General features: G+C 34.9%; 2 protein-coding genes and 1 long non-coding RNA gene across 4 annotated transcripts; all 3 read right to left on the bottom strand.

Moving 5' to 3' along the window:
• Positions 1-697: 697 nt before the first annotated feature.
• On the bottom strand, positions 698-3,296 carry LOC123228351 (BTB/POZ domain-containing protein At5g66560). Its single transcript, XM_044653722.1, has 4 exons — positions 2,894-3,296; positions 2,747-2,816; positions 1,417-2,664; positions 698-1,334 (listed from the first exon to the last, which is right to left on the bottom strand). The coding sequence occupies exons 1-4, from the start codon at positions 2,944-2,946 to the stop codon at positions 786-788; spliced, it is 1,920 nt and encodes a 639-aa protein (XP_044509657.1). The 5' UTR covers positions 2,947-3,296; the 3' UTR covers positions 698-785.
• Positions 3,297-4,523: 1,227 nt separating this feature from the next.
• On the bottom strand, positions 4,524-5,267 carry LOC123228359. Its single transcript, XR_006504670.1, has 2 exons — positions 4,945-5,267; positions 4,524-4,788 (listed from the first exon to the last, which is right to left on the bottom strand). It is a non-coding gene; the product is annotated as an uncharacterized LOC123228359 (long non-coding RNA).
• Positions 5,268-10,932: 5,665 nt separating this feature from the next.
• Positions 10,933-14,957, bottom strand: LOC123194549 (NASP-related protein sim3-like). Of its 2 annotated transcripts, none has more exons than XM_044607797.1 (6): positions 14,629-14,957; positions 13,774-14,030; positions 12,404-12,622; positions 12,196-12,286; positions 11,764-12,019; positions 10,933-11,678 (listed from the first exon to the last, which is right to left on the bottom strand). In XM_044607797.1, exons 1-6 carry the CDS (start codon positions 14,916-14,918, stop codon positions 11,358-11,360), a joined length of 1,434 nt encoding a protein of 477 aa, XP_044463732.1. In that variant the 5' UTR covers positions 14,919-14,957; the 3' UTR covers positions 10,933-11,357. The 2 variants fall into 2 exon arrangements, with proteins under 2 accessions (XP_044463732.1, XP_044463743.1); XM_044607808.1 differs by having other exon boundaries at positions 12,404-12,604; positions 14,629-14,956.
• Positions 14,958-15,180: the final 223 nt, after the last annotated feature.

Genomic DNA, 15,180 nt, shown 5'->3' with positions numbered 1-15,180 from the left:
AAAAAATTATTACAATTGAGTTAATAATGTTGAAGGCATGGCTTAAGTCATGATCAAATTTACCCAAGTTTTTTAAAACACAAAAATAGGCATGAAACACCCATTTGTCTACTAAAAGAACAATAGTTCGAATTGTTTCAATATGAAGCAATCTTATTCTCATATGATTAGACATAAAACATCTGTTTTATTCATCAATAACCATTTCAATACAAGAACCCATTCATTTAAGGTACTTTTAAATTATTTTTAATCAATATAAGTTCGCTCCTTGTTAAAGGAGTCCATTCTAAGATTCTAGAATTTGGAATGTTTGACGGTGGGAAAAGTCTATTAAGAATCAACCTTTTAGAATACAATCAGGAATCAAATGAAACCAGCCTACATAGAGGCCTTTTATCAAAAATCTTTGTACTCAAATTTGTCGGGTGAAAAACTATTGTAAAGGGAAAAATCTCGTGTCAGGCCCCCAATAAAAAGTCCGGCCAACACTGGTGTAGTTTCTGCCGCAGGCTCAACGCATTAGGCAGTGGGCTCTAAAGTCTCTAACTTTAGAGAAAGACTCTAAATTCTAGGTGGGTGGGCATATCAATTTCTCACTAAAAAATTTTTAATATTTAAATCAGAGAAAATTAACATACAATTACCTGTAAATATAAAACGATATCAAATGTTTAAGACATTTCATCAATTTAAATTTTGTAAGCACACTTGTTATTAAATATTTCGTGTAAATTATAACTTTATTAACCACATATAAATTAAATGTAAAATGTAAATGTTTTCTACTGCTGTTGCAGATGGTGTTGCCGCCCCCTTCTGTTGTCCACCATCCTTTCTTCGTGCGAATCACAGACCTGCGTTTTAAACTTACACCCAAACTTCCTACTAACCGACTCTCTCCAACTCCCAACTGACGCCTTCTTGTCCATCTTCTCAATCACCTTCTTCATCATCGAACACTCCCTCTCCAGCTGATGCACGCGCGTCTTCATGCTATCCATATCCAACCGTAACACTTGATTCTCCCTCACCGCTTCCCCCCACGGCTCACTTCGACTCACCTCCTCACCAACAATTTCCTCTGCTTCTGTTTCTGCCTCCTCCTTCTGCGATGCTCTCCTCAATTCCTGCGGCACCGTCTCTGCCGCCATTAGAGTGCCCGCAATGGCGTGCCGTAACTGTAACTGCTCAAAAAACAGTACCTGAACCACTGTTCGTAGAGGTAAACGCTCATTCTGTGCCGCGTGTGTGCACGCTTCTAGTGTGAATTTCTGACAGTCCATTATTCCACAAATCTTTTCACGCTCTGCCTCTGTTAACCACGGATGCGCCTACAAAATGAAAAACAGAGATTCAGATATATAATTAATTTATGAGAACGAAAAACGTTAAGATCCTGCCACAAGATTTTACCTTAAGATAAACATCTACAGCTCTATAAAGACCATCGTCGAATAGTCTGGCTTGATCGGGAAGAGAAATTGCTAGATTGTAGAATTTATCCGGTTTGAGATTAGTATCAGATCCGATCTCCGCAAGATAACCGTCGATCAATTTACCGACGAGCATTAACGGTGCAGATCTTGCAGTATCGTCCTGATGTTGTTGAATTTGCAATCCTTCCAGGTAGTAAGCCAAAATTCTTTCAACACAATTAACGTCATATAGAGTTTCATTTAGATATGAATAACTAGGGATTAGCAGATCATCAAGTGTAGCTTGATCGAGTTGAGATCCGATTTTCTTCTCTAAAGCAGAACGGCATGATTTGGAGGTGTTTAGAATATTAGCAGCTCTGAGTAAACCGAATAAAAACCTTGTTGCGGTTGTTGATGTGGCGGAGGCGCTCTTCTGTAAAGGAAGATTAGCAATTACAGTCTCTAATAGCTCTCTCTGTTCATTCTCTGAAGGTATTGTTGACGATGAACTTGGCTTTCTGCTTGCCCTTGATAAGCCTGGAATGTGCTTTTTAGCGTAATTCATTAAGCAGCTTTCAATAATTTCCTGACTCAGATCTCCATCTTTCATCGCATAAATTAAGCACTTAAACAGAGGCAAGCTCAAGAGTGAGAGATCTTCAAACCAAGAGAAAGATTCAGAGGTTTTTGCGCTGTTTCGATGCACACCAGTTTCGATTCCGTTCCATAAACCCTGACTAGACTTTCCTCCGCCTTCAGTAACCGGCCAACCAAACAGAGAGGGATCGGCAGATGAAGCTCTTGAGACTATTGAGTCTATACATCTCTGGATAATGTTTAAACTTTCCGCTAATGAGATTACCCTTTCGCAGGATTTCAAGGCCTTAATTGACTCCCTCAAACTCTTGAAAACGGATTGAGAGAAATACATCTCTGTCTTGGATATAAGGTTTTGTTCTGCGTATTGTTCAGTCATATCAAGATACTCTCCAGCGCATCGCAGAGGTGCCACAGTAGAAGAGGAGAGCTCCATTTTAACGCCATAACAGAACTTGGCCACCATCTCGAAGGTTTCTGATCCCCCCGGGAAGTCAGGTAAACTGATGTTGCAGGTAATTTCTTCTCCTCCTTCTTCTTCGATTTCAATTTCGGTTTTCTCTTCTCGAACTAGACTGGTTGTAGGATTTGCTTCTTGTTCTGTTATCATTTGGTGAAGCTTCCGACTCTTGGACATTAGAGGAAACTAAATCCATCACAAAAAAAGCTGTTGTTGTTAGTAGAGAGAGAAATCAAAACGTAGAAAACGGTATAGTGCGAGAACTAACTTTGTGAAGATGAAAAGTCATATCATCGACTTGGATCACAATGTCGCTTGGCAAACCAACAGTAAAAAACCTTGAAAGAAAATCGTCAATGAAGTTAGTTCAAAATAAAAACTAGAAGAAAACAGGGGAGAAATTAATTTACATTACCATGCTTGGCCCTTAGTGCTGCTAGGCTTCTCCACTGCCATTTTCTCAGACATTCTTGTTTCTCAAACAAACCCAGTCAGAAACTAGTTCATTCAGTCAGATCAATAAAAACTTTTAAGAAACCAAGTCAATTGTTTTAATGGGTAAAGTTAGTGACAAAGGAAAGCCTGAATAAATTTCAAAAAAGGGATGATCTGAAAATTTCTTTGAATCAGACGAGAATCTCAACCACTCACAGACGACAATATAGAAAATAGATAAAACTCATTGCTGGCCAACCGGTGTTCCTTTCGCTTTCGCGTAAATCATGCCAATTTTCTTTTTATTACATTTTGCTTTGCTGACATGCCATCAAGCCTATCTCACTGATAATCCAATCTTACTCTTCAAGCGCGTGCTTGGTTAGGTAACTAAAAAAAAAGGAGAACAGTGAGATTATAATTTACCTTATGTGACCAAACATAGGTTATAAAAGATTCCTTCTTAATAAATGATAATTTTTTAAAATTATGGATTGTATTTTGTGTTGTTAAATTGAATAATTAAGGAGTTAACCTAGTAGAAAAGGACGCAATTTCCGCCTTGCCGCCCAGGATGGACTACTAGGACCATAAATACTAAAACTTGTTGTGGAATAAATGTTCACATTTAGGACATGATCTGCATAAAGTAATTAATCCGTTGGTACAAAATTCAATGGCTGGAATTTTTGAACATTTAATTTTGGTATCTTGTTCTAGACTTCCTTGTTTGAATTTTAGCTATGAACATTACAATATGAATATGGTACTCAGTTATCATTTATAGCAACATATCTACTCTTTTGTTGCCTTCCATCCTTGTATTAATGCCCACATTTATGAGAATGAATGACTGGGGGATAAAATAAGTAATCATCAATCAACAGGGTTTAGATGGTCACATAATTTTGAAAATTTTAGAATCTTATGATTGTTCTTATATATGAACGTGGCTTCTCAATGAGAAAGGGAAATGATGAAATAAATGGAGTTGTGGGTTTGGTTGTGAAAACATATTTATGTTCTCATGGGAATATGCCAAAAACAACTGGTATGAAAAGAGAGTTTAATTAGTGACCGATGAACCCCACTGATAAATGTGTGCAGGTTTGAACATTGAAGTAAATGTGGTCTCTAGAGATAAAATCATTAGACTTTAGGATTACAAAACCCTTTTATTTCCTCCATCATGAGGTTTGGTGACTAATCATTAGAGAAAAAAGAAAAAGAAAGATGGGTTCGTTCATTTCTTCACACTTGTTCATTTCGAGCCCCTTATCCCTACTAATAAAGAAAAGACAACAAAAACAGCCAATTTTTTTCAAGCTCTCGACTTGCTTTTTGATTATGTAATGTGGGTCACATTTACTTTGTTTACCAGAGATGTAGACATTAGGTAAAAGTTGAAGGGCCCTTTTTCACCCTTTATCATTTCAGAGAACTTTCTAATCTCTAAATTTCTAACCTTCCTCTCTCCATCTTACTCTTAACAAATGAATGAATAAATTTAAGTAGATATGCTACTGTATAATAGCAAGTGGATGAAACAGAGGAAGGAAGCACAGAAACCATGACAAATAAATACAAAAGTAACACCAATTGCTAAGACATTAGCGCATTGGGTCGAGTCATTTTAGGCACCCTGCACAAGATAACATCAACAACATGAGCCTGATGATTTATTAATTATTTTGTAATCTCACATAGGCAGGTTGGTCAATAAAATATTGACCAAACCATAATTGCCCACATTACATTGGTATCAACACTTAAACCCCATGCCTTCTAGATATTAGAAAACATATCCCTCCATTATTTATTCAGGTATACAGCCCCACCTACACAGCATCCAAACCATTTAAGACGTTGCATTGCCTGTAAAACATAAAATAAATACATTAGCTTACGGTATTTGTCCTTATTTTGACATAATTGAAAACTAGGGAGACTCTAAGATTGTTTTTGATAATTTATTGAAGTAGTCTGAATTATAAGAAAACAGTTATAATCTAAAGTAGGTTATGAAAATACCACTGGCGGTTGTGGTGGTAGTGGTGATGGTTGAAGGAGTCAAGTGAGATGGTTCCTGAGGAGATGGGATAACAATGCCAGGCCACGAGCGGCACATGCAGTGTTTCCCCTCTTCTATGCTAGCATAGACTCTGTCAAGATGTTTGCCACATCCGCCCCACCCATATTTTCCACATTGCTTGCAATCTACCCTAAAACACATGATTTCCTTTTTTCTTCGAGCTCATTTATTTTTTCTTTATCAATATATAAGAAGACCTACCACTTTGATTTCATCGATCTTTCTCACTAAGTGCAATAATCTTGTCTTGAATTTATCGATGGGGAAGATACACTTTGGCCTTTTCCGTTATTGTCTATGTTTATTTATTGACTCTCTAGCTCCTTGTTCTTAGCGAAAATGTCATATTCTTGCTAATGTAGCAACCCATTTCCTCTAAATTTTACACTATTTAATGTGATTATAGATTATAAGTTATATTAATTTGCATCAATATTCTTCGGGCATCAAAATATTTCCAAATAATAGATGCCAAGGACATTCAATATATATTTGCATCAGCATTACCATGGCCGTCCAGTCCGTGATGTAAAAAGAACCAGAGCTTTCAGCACAAAGATATTTGGGCCATGCCCAAACATTATACAAGCCCACATTTTCTCCTAGTATACTCTCATTTTCTTATGAACAATATTATATGTATTCATTTTAAATATACAAATATATTTATATTTATGTGTGTTATTATGTGATTAAGAGTTACTTTATCTTAAATTTAAAATCACTAATCATGTAATGATACACACAAATGTATACATATTTGTGTATTTAAAATAAGTACACATAGTTTTATTGTTTTCTTATAATTGTCAAGGATGATATTGTAAAATAATATAAAATTGTAAAATTTCGCTTCATAATTTTACCGTAATTAATAGAAATGCTCAAAATCATTTATTCGAAAAAACGAGTGTCATATAGAATTTGTGACTAATCTCATAATCCATGCTCTATCCGTCCCATATAGAAAGGAGAGAAAAACTTTCTCCACAAAATCCTCTATTGAATTCATGTTTTTCATTCACAAATCACATACACTAGCACCTGTGAACATTCTTAACATCTTCACATGATTCGTGGTGCCATAGAACTCTTATATGGACAAGTAATGCCTCACTGAAGTGACAAAGGAAGCGAAAATCGGTTTGGGGTGAATCTCTGTATAGTGGAGCCTCCCAGCGTAAGTATAAGTCTCCAATCATATGCAAATTATATGTATAATGTCCCTTGATCCGTGGGATAACGCTTTGATATCAAATTTTTTATACATTCTGTTGATATTTAAGTTTTAAACTGAGATCAAGCCCTTTCACAATGATTAGCGAACAAGGGGCATTACCCCCACGAATGGGAGGTAGTAGGTTTGAGGCATGATACATGTTGCAGGGGGGTTGGACGTCCCTTATGTAAAGGTACCCTGCCATTGTCCTCGTCAACAAGCAAGAGTGGTAGTTGCTTGGGAAGCTAGTGTTCCCATTATGATTGATCCTTTCGGGGGGAAATGGTGCCCTTCATAACGATGCAACAACCATGTTAAACGCCGGCTGCAATGTCTCAATTATCGGGGTTGGCTGATCTTCAGCAGTAGTATAATAGTTGAATTTTATATCAAAAACCTAATTTTATGTATCATATATCAAATATCGTATCATATTGTATCATATGATATAACTTTTAAGAAATAAAATAATAAATTATTAATAAAAAATATAATTCACGTGTCATCATTTTGAAAAATATTATAAACATCTTTGAAAATTTGTATATACACTTCTATTATATCATCATTTTTTTTTTAAAAACGTATCAATTCGTATTGATAATATATATCATATCGTAAAATATGTGTCGTATCATATAATATATTCATTGTATCGTATTAATTATAATACACCTCATGATACGTATTGATTACATTACAAGCTGGCGTCAAATTCTTTAGAGATGTAGTTATCTAGGGCTCTTTAGTGTCATCTTCCATAGGCCATCTGAGAAGACGAGTGTGTTTGTAATAGTTGGGACACTTCTTCTAACGTCAAATTGTTGTTGTAATTTTTCGTCATCAACTAATATATGTAATTCTGAGTTTTGTGCAAATTAGGCTCCAATAATAATAGTTATAATCAGTGATATAATTTCGTTATGCACTATAACAGAGTAAAATAAAGAGTGTGTACAAATTGAACATAAAAAGAATTTTTAACATGGTTCGATCCATTAAATGAAAACCTGCATTTACAATTATGTTATTGATTATTAAGGATAGCGTTCTAGCAAAATGTGAATCGTAAATACAAAGGAAATATATTGTAGGTATCACGAATTGAGGGTTATATCAAATTATAAGTACCTAACACACATGTTTCACTTTCTAACTTTGTTGTCGAGTTTTTCTTCCTTGCCCCCACCTTTGTGATGGTTCTTCATATTTATAAGACGAATTTGCAAAAACACATTTGAGCATTTCTAATTAAAATATAAATTCATAGATTTATTACAATTCTAATAATACTAATAGGAGAATAATTCTATTATAACATAATCCTAATTTGATATGAGACAATTGTCTTTAAATAGTAAAATATTCTATTATATATTGTAAATGTTAGAAAAATATTCTATTATATAAATTCTTTCATTTGTCTTTAAATAGTAAAATTTCTACTAGCGTTTTTTAGTGATTGATGGATTGGTGATGATGTGTTAAATTGTTATTCATATAACTTGTCGCTAAACTATTGTGTCTTGAATGTCGGATCCCACCAGTTTGGTTAAGAAAAAGTTTTACCGAATAACAAGAGTGTTGTTGGAAGATGTGGATTCCTTGTAAGTGTTTGCTTTCCAATTAATGTAATGATAGCAAATACGCAAATACAGGCGTTCTATGAAGTCCAAAGTGTTGTAAGGGAATTACATTCACATTGAATGGACATGATTTTTCTTGTGATTTGTTCTTGCTGCCAGTTGTAATGTTATCTTAGAGAAAGGAATTATGACTATTGGTGAGCTGGAAACAAACTGAACGACGACGACTCTTTCTCTTTAGAGAAAAAAAAAAAAAAAACCACTTAATTGTTAATACTAATTTGATTTTAATTTCGCAAATGCTTACTTATTTAAAGAGGTTTTCAAAATTAAATCTATCATGTGCAAAGACATTATTTTTTTATAAATATATTTACTAATTTATCCCTATGTATATATGTGTGTGTGTACTGTTTTACCCACCGGAATCTTGAAATGATATTTCAAGATCTTACTACTTTTATGGTGTAGAAAGCATTTTAAATTGGTCAAAAGACTTATTCTCGTTAAAGGTATGGTCTATTTTCACACTTTCGGCCATAAAATTTTAAAAAATAAAATACTTATTTATCATTCAACTTTTTTTAAAATTATTTGTTAAAGTTAATAATAAAATTATTATTTTATTAATAATATTAAAAAATATATTTTTTTTTAAATTTTAAAAATTAACAATTTTCTCTCAAAACTCAGATTTTTTAGGTTTGAAAAATGACATTTGACCCTCATCTCTAGGGTTTCATACTTTTCAAAATCTCTTTTTTGCTGTCACCTTCCCTGATTTTGTGAAATTTCATTTCACCCTCCATACATTTTTGGTTTGTTATCCTTCTTCCAACATTATATCCTTTCGTCTCTAAGATTTTACTCATTGTTAGCCTCTCCCTCTCATGTGGTTTCCTAGCACAGAAACCACATTGAAATCGAATGAGAGATTTAGCTCTATTTCGCATCATTGTCGACCTCTTCTTCTGTGGTCAATGACGGTGCAACCATCTCCTCCCTTTGATTTGTTGAATAGAAGTAGGAGGCAATATCGATTCGTTGAATCGAAGATGAATCATGCAAGTCGAAACCCTATTTGTGTGCCACCTATCTCTTGATTGAAAAGCCTTGATGGGCATCAGCTCAGCCTTGAGTTGGACAGTTAATCGAAGACAAAAGAGAAGGTCGATCGACTGAAAATGAAAGAGAAGGTCAATCTCAGGCCCTGCAAAACGTGAAGGACATGAGGTGAAACTGTACAATTCAAAACTTAAGGAGGTGACTACAAGGAAAAAAATATGTATAAAATGCAAACCCTAGGGTGGGAGTAAAATTGCCAATTTTTAAAACCTGAAAATTTTGAATTTAAGAGGAAAACTGTTAATTTTCAAAACCTAAGAAAAAAAAAGAAATAAGATAAAATTATATATTTTTAATATATGATAGTTTTATCCTTAATCATAATAGAAAATTTTAACAAAATTTAAATGATAAATGGGTATTTAGGTTTTTCAAATTTTACAAATTGTAATTTAAGAATAAACCAAACCTTAGGTAGGAATAAGTCTTTTGGCCTTTTAAATTTAATATGATGAAGGGTGTATATAAGGTAACTTAGTTTAGGTTTCAGAATTTATTTTAGGCCAAACGACTATTTCCCATCCAAGGTTTAGCGTTTTCTCAAATGTCCCCCCTTTAACTGTGGAAACACCAAACACCCACCCATAGCCGGTTAGATTTAACAAAACTCTAACGGTGATAAGGGTAAAATCGTCATTTTCTCTAGAATATTAAAAATAAACTAAAATAGAATATATTTTGCCCCTAAACTTTAAAAACTAAAATTCCCCCCAGCCTAAGTTTTAAAAAATCGCAGTTTCACCCTCCCGAAGCATTGCCGACGGTCTCCGGCTCCATTGCCGACGGTCTCTCCCTCCCGAAGCATCCTCACCTTTCAGAGATCTCTTTCCTCCCATTTGAACTTCCAATCGGAGTCAGAGAAGCTGTGGAAGACGAAGAACTTCGTCAGGAAAGACGAAGTTCTTCGTCGTTGTCTGGGAAGACGACGTCTTCCCAGACGAAGACAAGACGACGAGACGACTCGTCGTCCTCTGGGAAGATGAGTCGTCTTCATCTGGGAAGACAATCGTCTTCCCAGACAACTTCTCTCTGCATCGGATGTGTTGAGGTCGAGTTGAGAGGGGTCGACGGTGGAAGAGAAACCGTTGGGAGGGAAAGACGGCCGGTGATGGCGCCAGAGAAATCGACGGAGAAGGGTTTGGAAATAAACCTTAGGGGGCAAAATGCAATCTTTTCAAACTTAGCTTAGGGAAAAAATGTTAGTTTTTAAACTTTTAGGGGGGAAAATGAGATTAAATTTTTAGGCATTAGGGTTCAATTAAATCTAACCGGTCATGGGTGGGTGTTTGGTGTTTCCATAGTTAAAGGGGGGACATTTGAGAAAACGCTAAACCTTGGGTGGGACATAGTCGTTTGGCCTTTTATTTTATATAAAAACAAGTGGAAGTTTGAAATTTAACTTTGATTAGATTTACGATTGGATAAGTTAGACAGCTCGATATTTCAAATATTTTTTTTTTTTAGTTGAGATTAGGGGTTGATATGAATCAGATGGAGCCCAATCATTTTTTAATTTAAGTTCGATTCAAATAAAAATAATTTGACTCAGTTTGATTTAGATTTAATTCAAATTAATAGTTTAAATTTGTAATTTGATTTAGCTCAAATTCATTATTCAAATTGATGATTTGAATTTTGAGTTCAAATTCGTGAATCATTAACCAAACGGTATTATTTTATCCCAATAATATATAAAATCACTAATTCGAGTTATAAATTCAAATTTAATTTAATCAAACTATAAATTTGAATCATCAAGTTAAACTATTAATTCAGATTGATCTAAATCACAAATTTGAATCGAATCTAACCACGAATTTGAACTATCAATTCAAACTATGAATTTAAATATAACCAAACACCTCCCAATTCAAGTTTAATTTGATTTTAAAAACGAACCAAATCTTTTAACTTAAGTATAACTCAAATTTAAATCAAATAAATTAGAACTGAATTAAACCAAATTAAACCGTTTTTTAAAACCGAACTAACTTGAATTAAATCCAACCGTAATGGAGATCATCCCATGAAATTTGATTGGCTGGGAATAGTATTACATCAGCATGCGAAAGCAATAATATATTGCCACTATCTTACATAGTATAGAATTTTAATGACATTCAAGGACAGGAGGAAAGTTCGTCTGTCCCGTAAAATGAGTTGGCATAAACGTAATATCCTACAAATAATAATCTCTCTCAGCTGAGGGACACCACAAATATAAACAAAACTGCATCGCATCAGCAACATAATTTTACGACACAATATTAGCACAATACCACCACTGCCACTACAACAGAAATATGATAGCATAGTTGTGTTTCCCAACGACCAAGGATCCATCGCATCAATTATTAGCTCCAATTTGAACCACCCTAGTTTGAATTCATGTACTTCCATGGTCCAATTAACTACACTACCATCAATTTTTATCACCCTCTTCTCTGTTAGACGCATGCTCAACTGTCGGTTTCTTCATGGCACTTGATTCTCCTGATCCACTGCTCATCGACACTCGCTTCACTCCTCTTCCTACAATCCCAAGATGCGTCACTCCACCACCAACTGCCCCATTTGACTGGCCACTGGATGAAGCAGTTGGAGAATCAAATTTACCACTGCCGTTACCACTACCCATCTGCAACGAACCTTTCTCATTGTCTTTTCCCTTGGCAGATGTCATCGCCAGCAATTCTGCGAGAATTAACTTGGGGTTCATGACCTGCTGTTGCAAATCTTCACGCTGCAATTTCAAGAATGCACTATTAACTCACAGAGGTCAATATCTAAATTATTGTTATTTCTAACAGAAATTCTTTTGATCTTGCCTTCTTTTCTAGGTCCCCTAAGAGTCCCATAAGTGTCTCAATCTCTGCTTTCATATCTGCCAGAATTTTATCTTTTACGGGCTCATTGGAGGACTGCTCAGAAGAATCTGTCAAAGAGGCTGCCTGTGACAGAGTCCTACATTCATTCTCGAGCCGAACCACTCTTGACTTGCAAACTGATATAGCCTCCTCACAATATGGAATTGCTTCCTGAGGCTTGGAGCCAATCTCCAGACATAAACATATGCGGAAATTTCTTAAATACAGAGTTAAGGTTGTCTGAGTGAAAAATGATTAAAAGAAATAGAAGTTAAAGAGCTCTAAATCAGTCTATATCCTAGATATCATACATCTGAAAAATTATGACAACCAAATAAACAGATTGCAGGATGGTTATCAACTATACCCACATTTCAACATTGAAAAGGATACAGTTCGGCAATGCGTCGACTGTCAGGCTCAACCAGCTGAACTAAAAGGGATAACGCATTCTGATAGTCACTAAGAGAGGTTTCAAAGTCCTCTGACCATGTACAAGAAAAAGCATCACAGTTATAAAGTCCAAAAACAAACTTCCAGATAATCAATTAACCACAATCAACCAAGAAAAAGGAAACATTTACTTAAAAAATTAACAGACCTCTTTCCAATGACACTTCAGCCAGTGTTGATAATATGTCAACTTTCTCCAAAGTGTCACCAAGGTGTTTTTCAGCAATTGCCCTTGCAACATCTAGCGTTTTCCATGCCAAATCCAGGTCAGATTCATCTTCATCTGCTTCAGCCATGTCCTCTTGATCACTACACTCTTCATCTTCTTCCTTGCCTTTTCCACCAGAAACTGTAATGGTAAAAAGGGCTGCAATCATATAGAAAAGATAATATCTCCAAAAATGATGATGATTTTCAATGGAATTAATTAAAAAAATACCAAAATCTTTATACAAAAAATTATGGGCAGCAACTGAAATCATTCCCACCATCTCAGTTCAACTAAATTCAAAAGCAATGCTCCCTCAAGAACCTTTCATATATAAATAAATCATTCATAGCTCACCTGATGTCTCTCAAGAACTATATGATACCGAACACACGGACATCAGAAAATTATATCAAATATAGGCATAAGAGAAAACAGCACAAGTTGGAATTTCACCCATGCTAGAGTTTGAAGAATCTAATAGTTATGAGCACTATTAATAACAGTGATTTTACAACTTAAATTAGATTTCAATATGATTAATGTGATGCCTAGGACACTCAATGAATATAGAGTAAAACATGGATGAAACTTCCACTTGTATTCTCATATAACTTCCACTTTGTAGAATTATATAAACAGGATAACTAATGATAAGATCAAATCTTTAACATCACAAAACATATGTAAACATATATTCTGGTTTCTTATGTATAAGTATTTAAAAACAAATAACATTTGGGAGAACCAAAAATAATTACAAATTCTTCAAGCACATTATTTCAGAAAAGCATCAAATGAAAAAAATTCATAATCCACATGCCAAAATATATTATGTTGCCATTTCTCAAGCAAAGTGATATTCTTTGATAACTGAAGCATTTCTAACATAACAGGGATTCAACTATACACCAGGATTGTGGCAAATTAAGATTAAAGTTGGGCAAATTACGATTAAAGTTGTCAACAAGCTAGATTCACCAGCATAAGTAGAATTTTTAGAACCAAATACTTTAACATATACTTATTTCAGTATCCCAAATTTACCAGAGTTCTGATAAATCAAAGTTAGATATTAATATGATATTTCAAGCATTTCAGCTATACGAATGACAGAAGAAACAGGTTCAACTGTAAGGTATATAAAGTAAATATCTCACAGTTTCATAATAATAAACCAGACATTACTTTACAAATGATAAAGCAACCAATTAATTTCCACAAATTTGCACCATAACCCATAGCCAAATCTTAGACTAGATTATGAAACACCATTTTAATTAGTCAAACACTAAAAACAATATACGAACCTTCATTCTCTGTTTCTTCCAGTTTGTTTGAACTCTCATCCAGCTGAGTATTAGTTGAAGCGGAAGCTGTGGAAGATTCTCCATTAACAACATTCTTAACAGATTTGTCTTTATGAGAACCTAGTTCAGATTCATCGTCCTTTTTAGGCACTGAAACCAATGGATCTGCCTCCTCTTGGGCTCTGTACAGCAATGCCCGTCCATATTGATAGTAAGCCTTCAGACACTCTGGTGCAAGTTCACCATAAAGAGCAACCCTGATGACATAGAATTTCCAGGATTAGGAAATTACATTCAAAAATAGAGGTAAGGAGCTCAACTTTAAACAGATACATTCAATTAGAGAAGAACACTTGCTAGATATTGCAGTTTTCCTTTCTCAAAAAGGAATTAACATATTATCTTAAATCTATGCTCACAAAACATCAAAGACAAAACGAGATTCACCACATGCTGTTAGCCATGGCTAGTCAAGGTCCACGACAATGGGAGGTGTTAGATATGAGAACAACAACCACATTGCTTAACAGTAATATCAAGCTTCAGCCTTAAAAGTTTTGCACATGCTACAGGTAGTGTCTTCAACAAGTCAAACATGATTTAATTGAAGACCAACCTACTGTTAAAACCCCCTGGGAAGCTTAACCAGCAAAAACCTTAACCCTAACCCTCATAAACAAAAACACACAAATTAATCCACTGAACAAGGTTAGTGTTTACCACTAAAATAACTAACGCTTTCTAAACTGTAATTCAAAGAATTTTAAAAAAAATAAACAAAAATACTGAAAGGCGGAAATGTCAGTACATAATTTCCATTTCCCAAACTCACTGAGTTGAAACAAAAACCCTAACCTGATCTCTAAAGCACGGCTGAAACACTCAGCAGCTTCGCCGAAGTCTTTATCTTCCAAAGCTTTGGTTCCCCTCCCTATCAACTCGTCGGAGAACTCAAGCCTCTCTTTTTCATCTCCATCATCAGGCACACCAGAAGTTTCACCGTCCTCGTTGCTAATTGAGTCTATGCCTCCCTCGAACAAAGATTGTATGGTAGCTTCAACTGAGGCTCGAGTTGCTCCAACGCTTTCGGTAGATTTTGGAGCTCCCTCTGTCACTGTCACTGTCACTGAATCTTCTTCCGCCATGGCATTCGTTTATCTTAGATTTTATTTTCAAATGAAAATATGTGTATAATATAAAAAACGCTAAAATACGGCTTTTAACTTTTAACGAACCTATCAAAAACGACGTAATCGTTAACGCTTGACCGAATGACTATTGTACCCTTCGAAGATTATTTTTTTTGTCCACACACTATATAATTCATAAACACATGCTTGAGCTTCACAGACCAGTGATCAGTCGGATGGCTACCAAAGTCTCTTCTTCTTTAGTCGCCAACTGGAG

Source organism: Mangifera indica, chromosome 1 (genome assembly GCF_011075055.1).
Source record: "Mangifera indica cultivar Alphonso chromosome 1, CATAS_Mindica_2.1, whole genome shotgun sequence".
Lineage (NCBI taxonomy): Eukaryota > Viridiplantae > Streptophyta > Magnoliopsida > Sapindales > Anacardiaceae > Mangifera > Mangifera indica.
The sequence above is the reverse complement of the archived record's forward strand: the minus strand, read 5'-3'. Positions and strand labels throughout refer to the sequence as shown.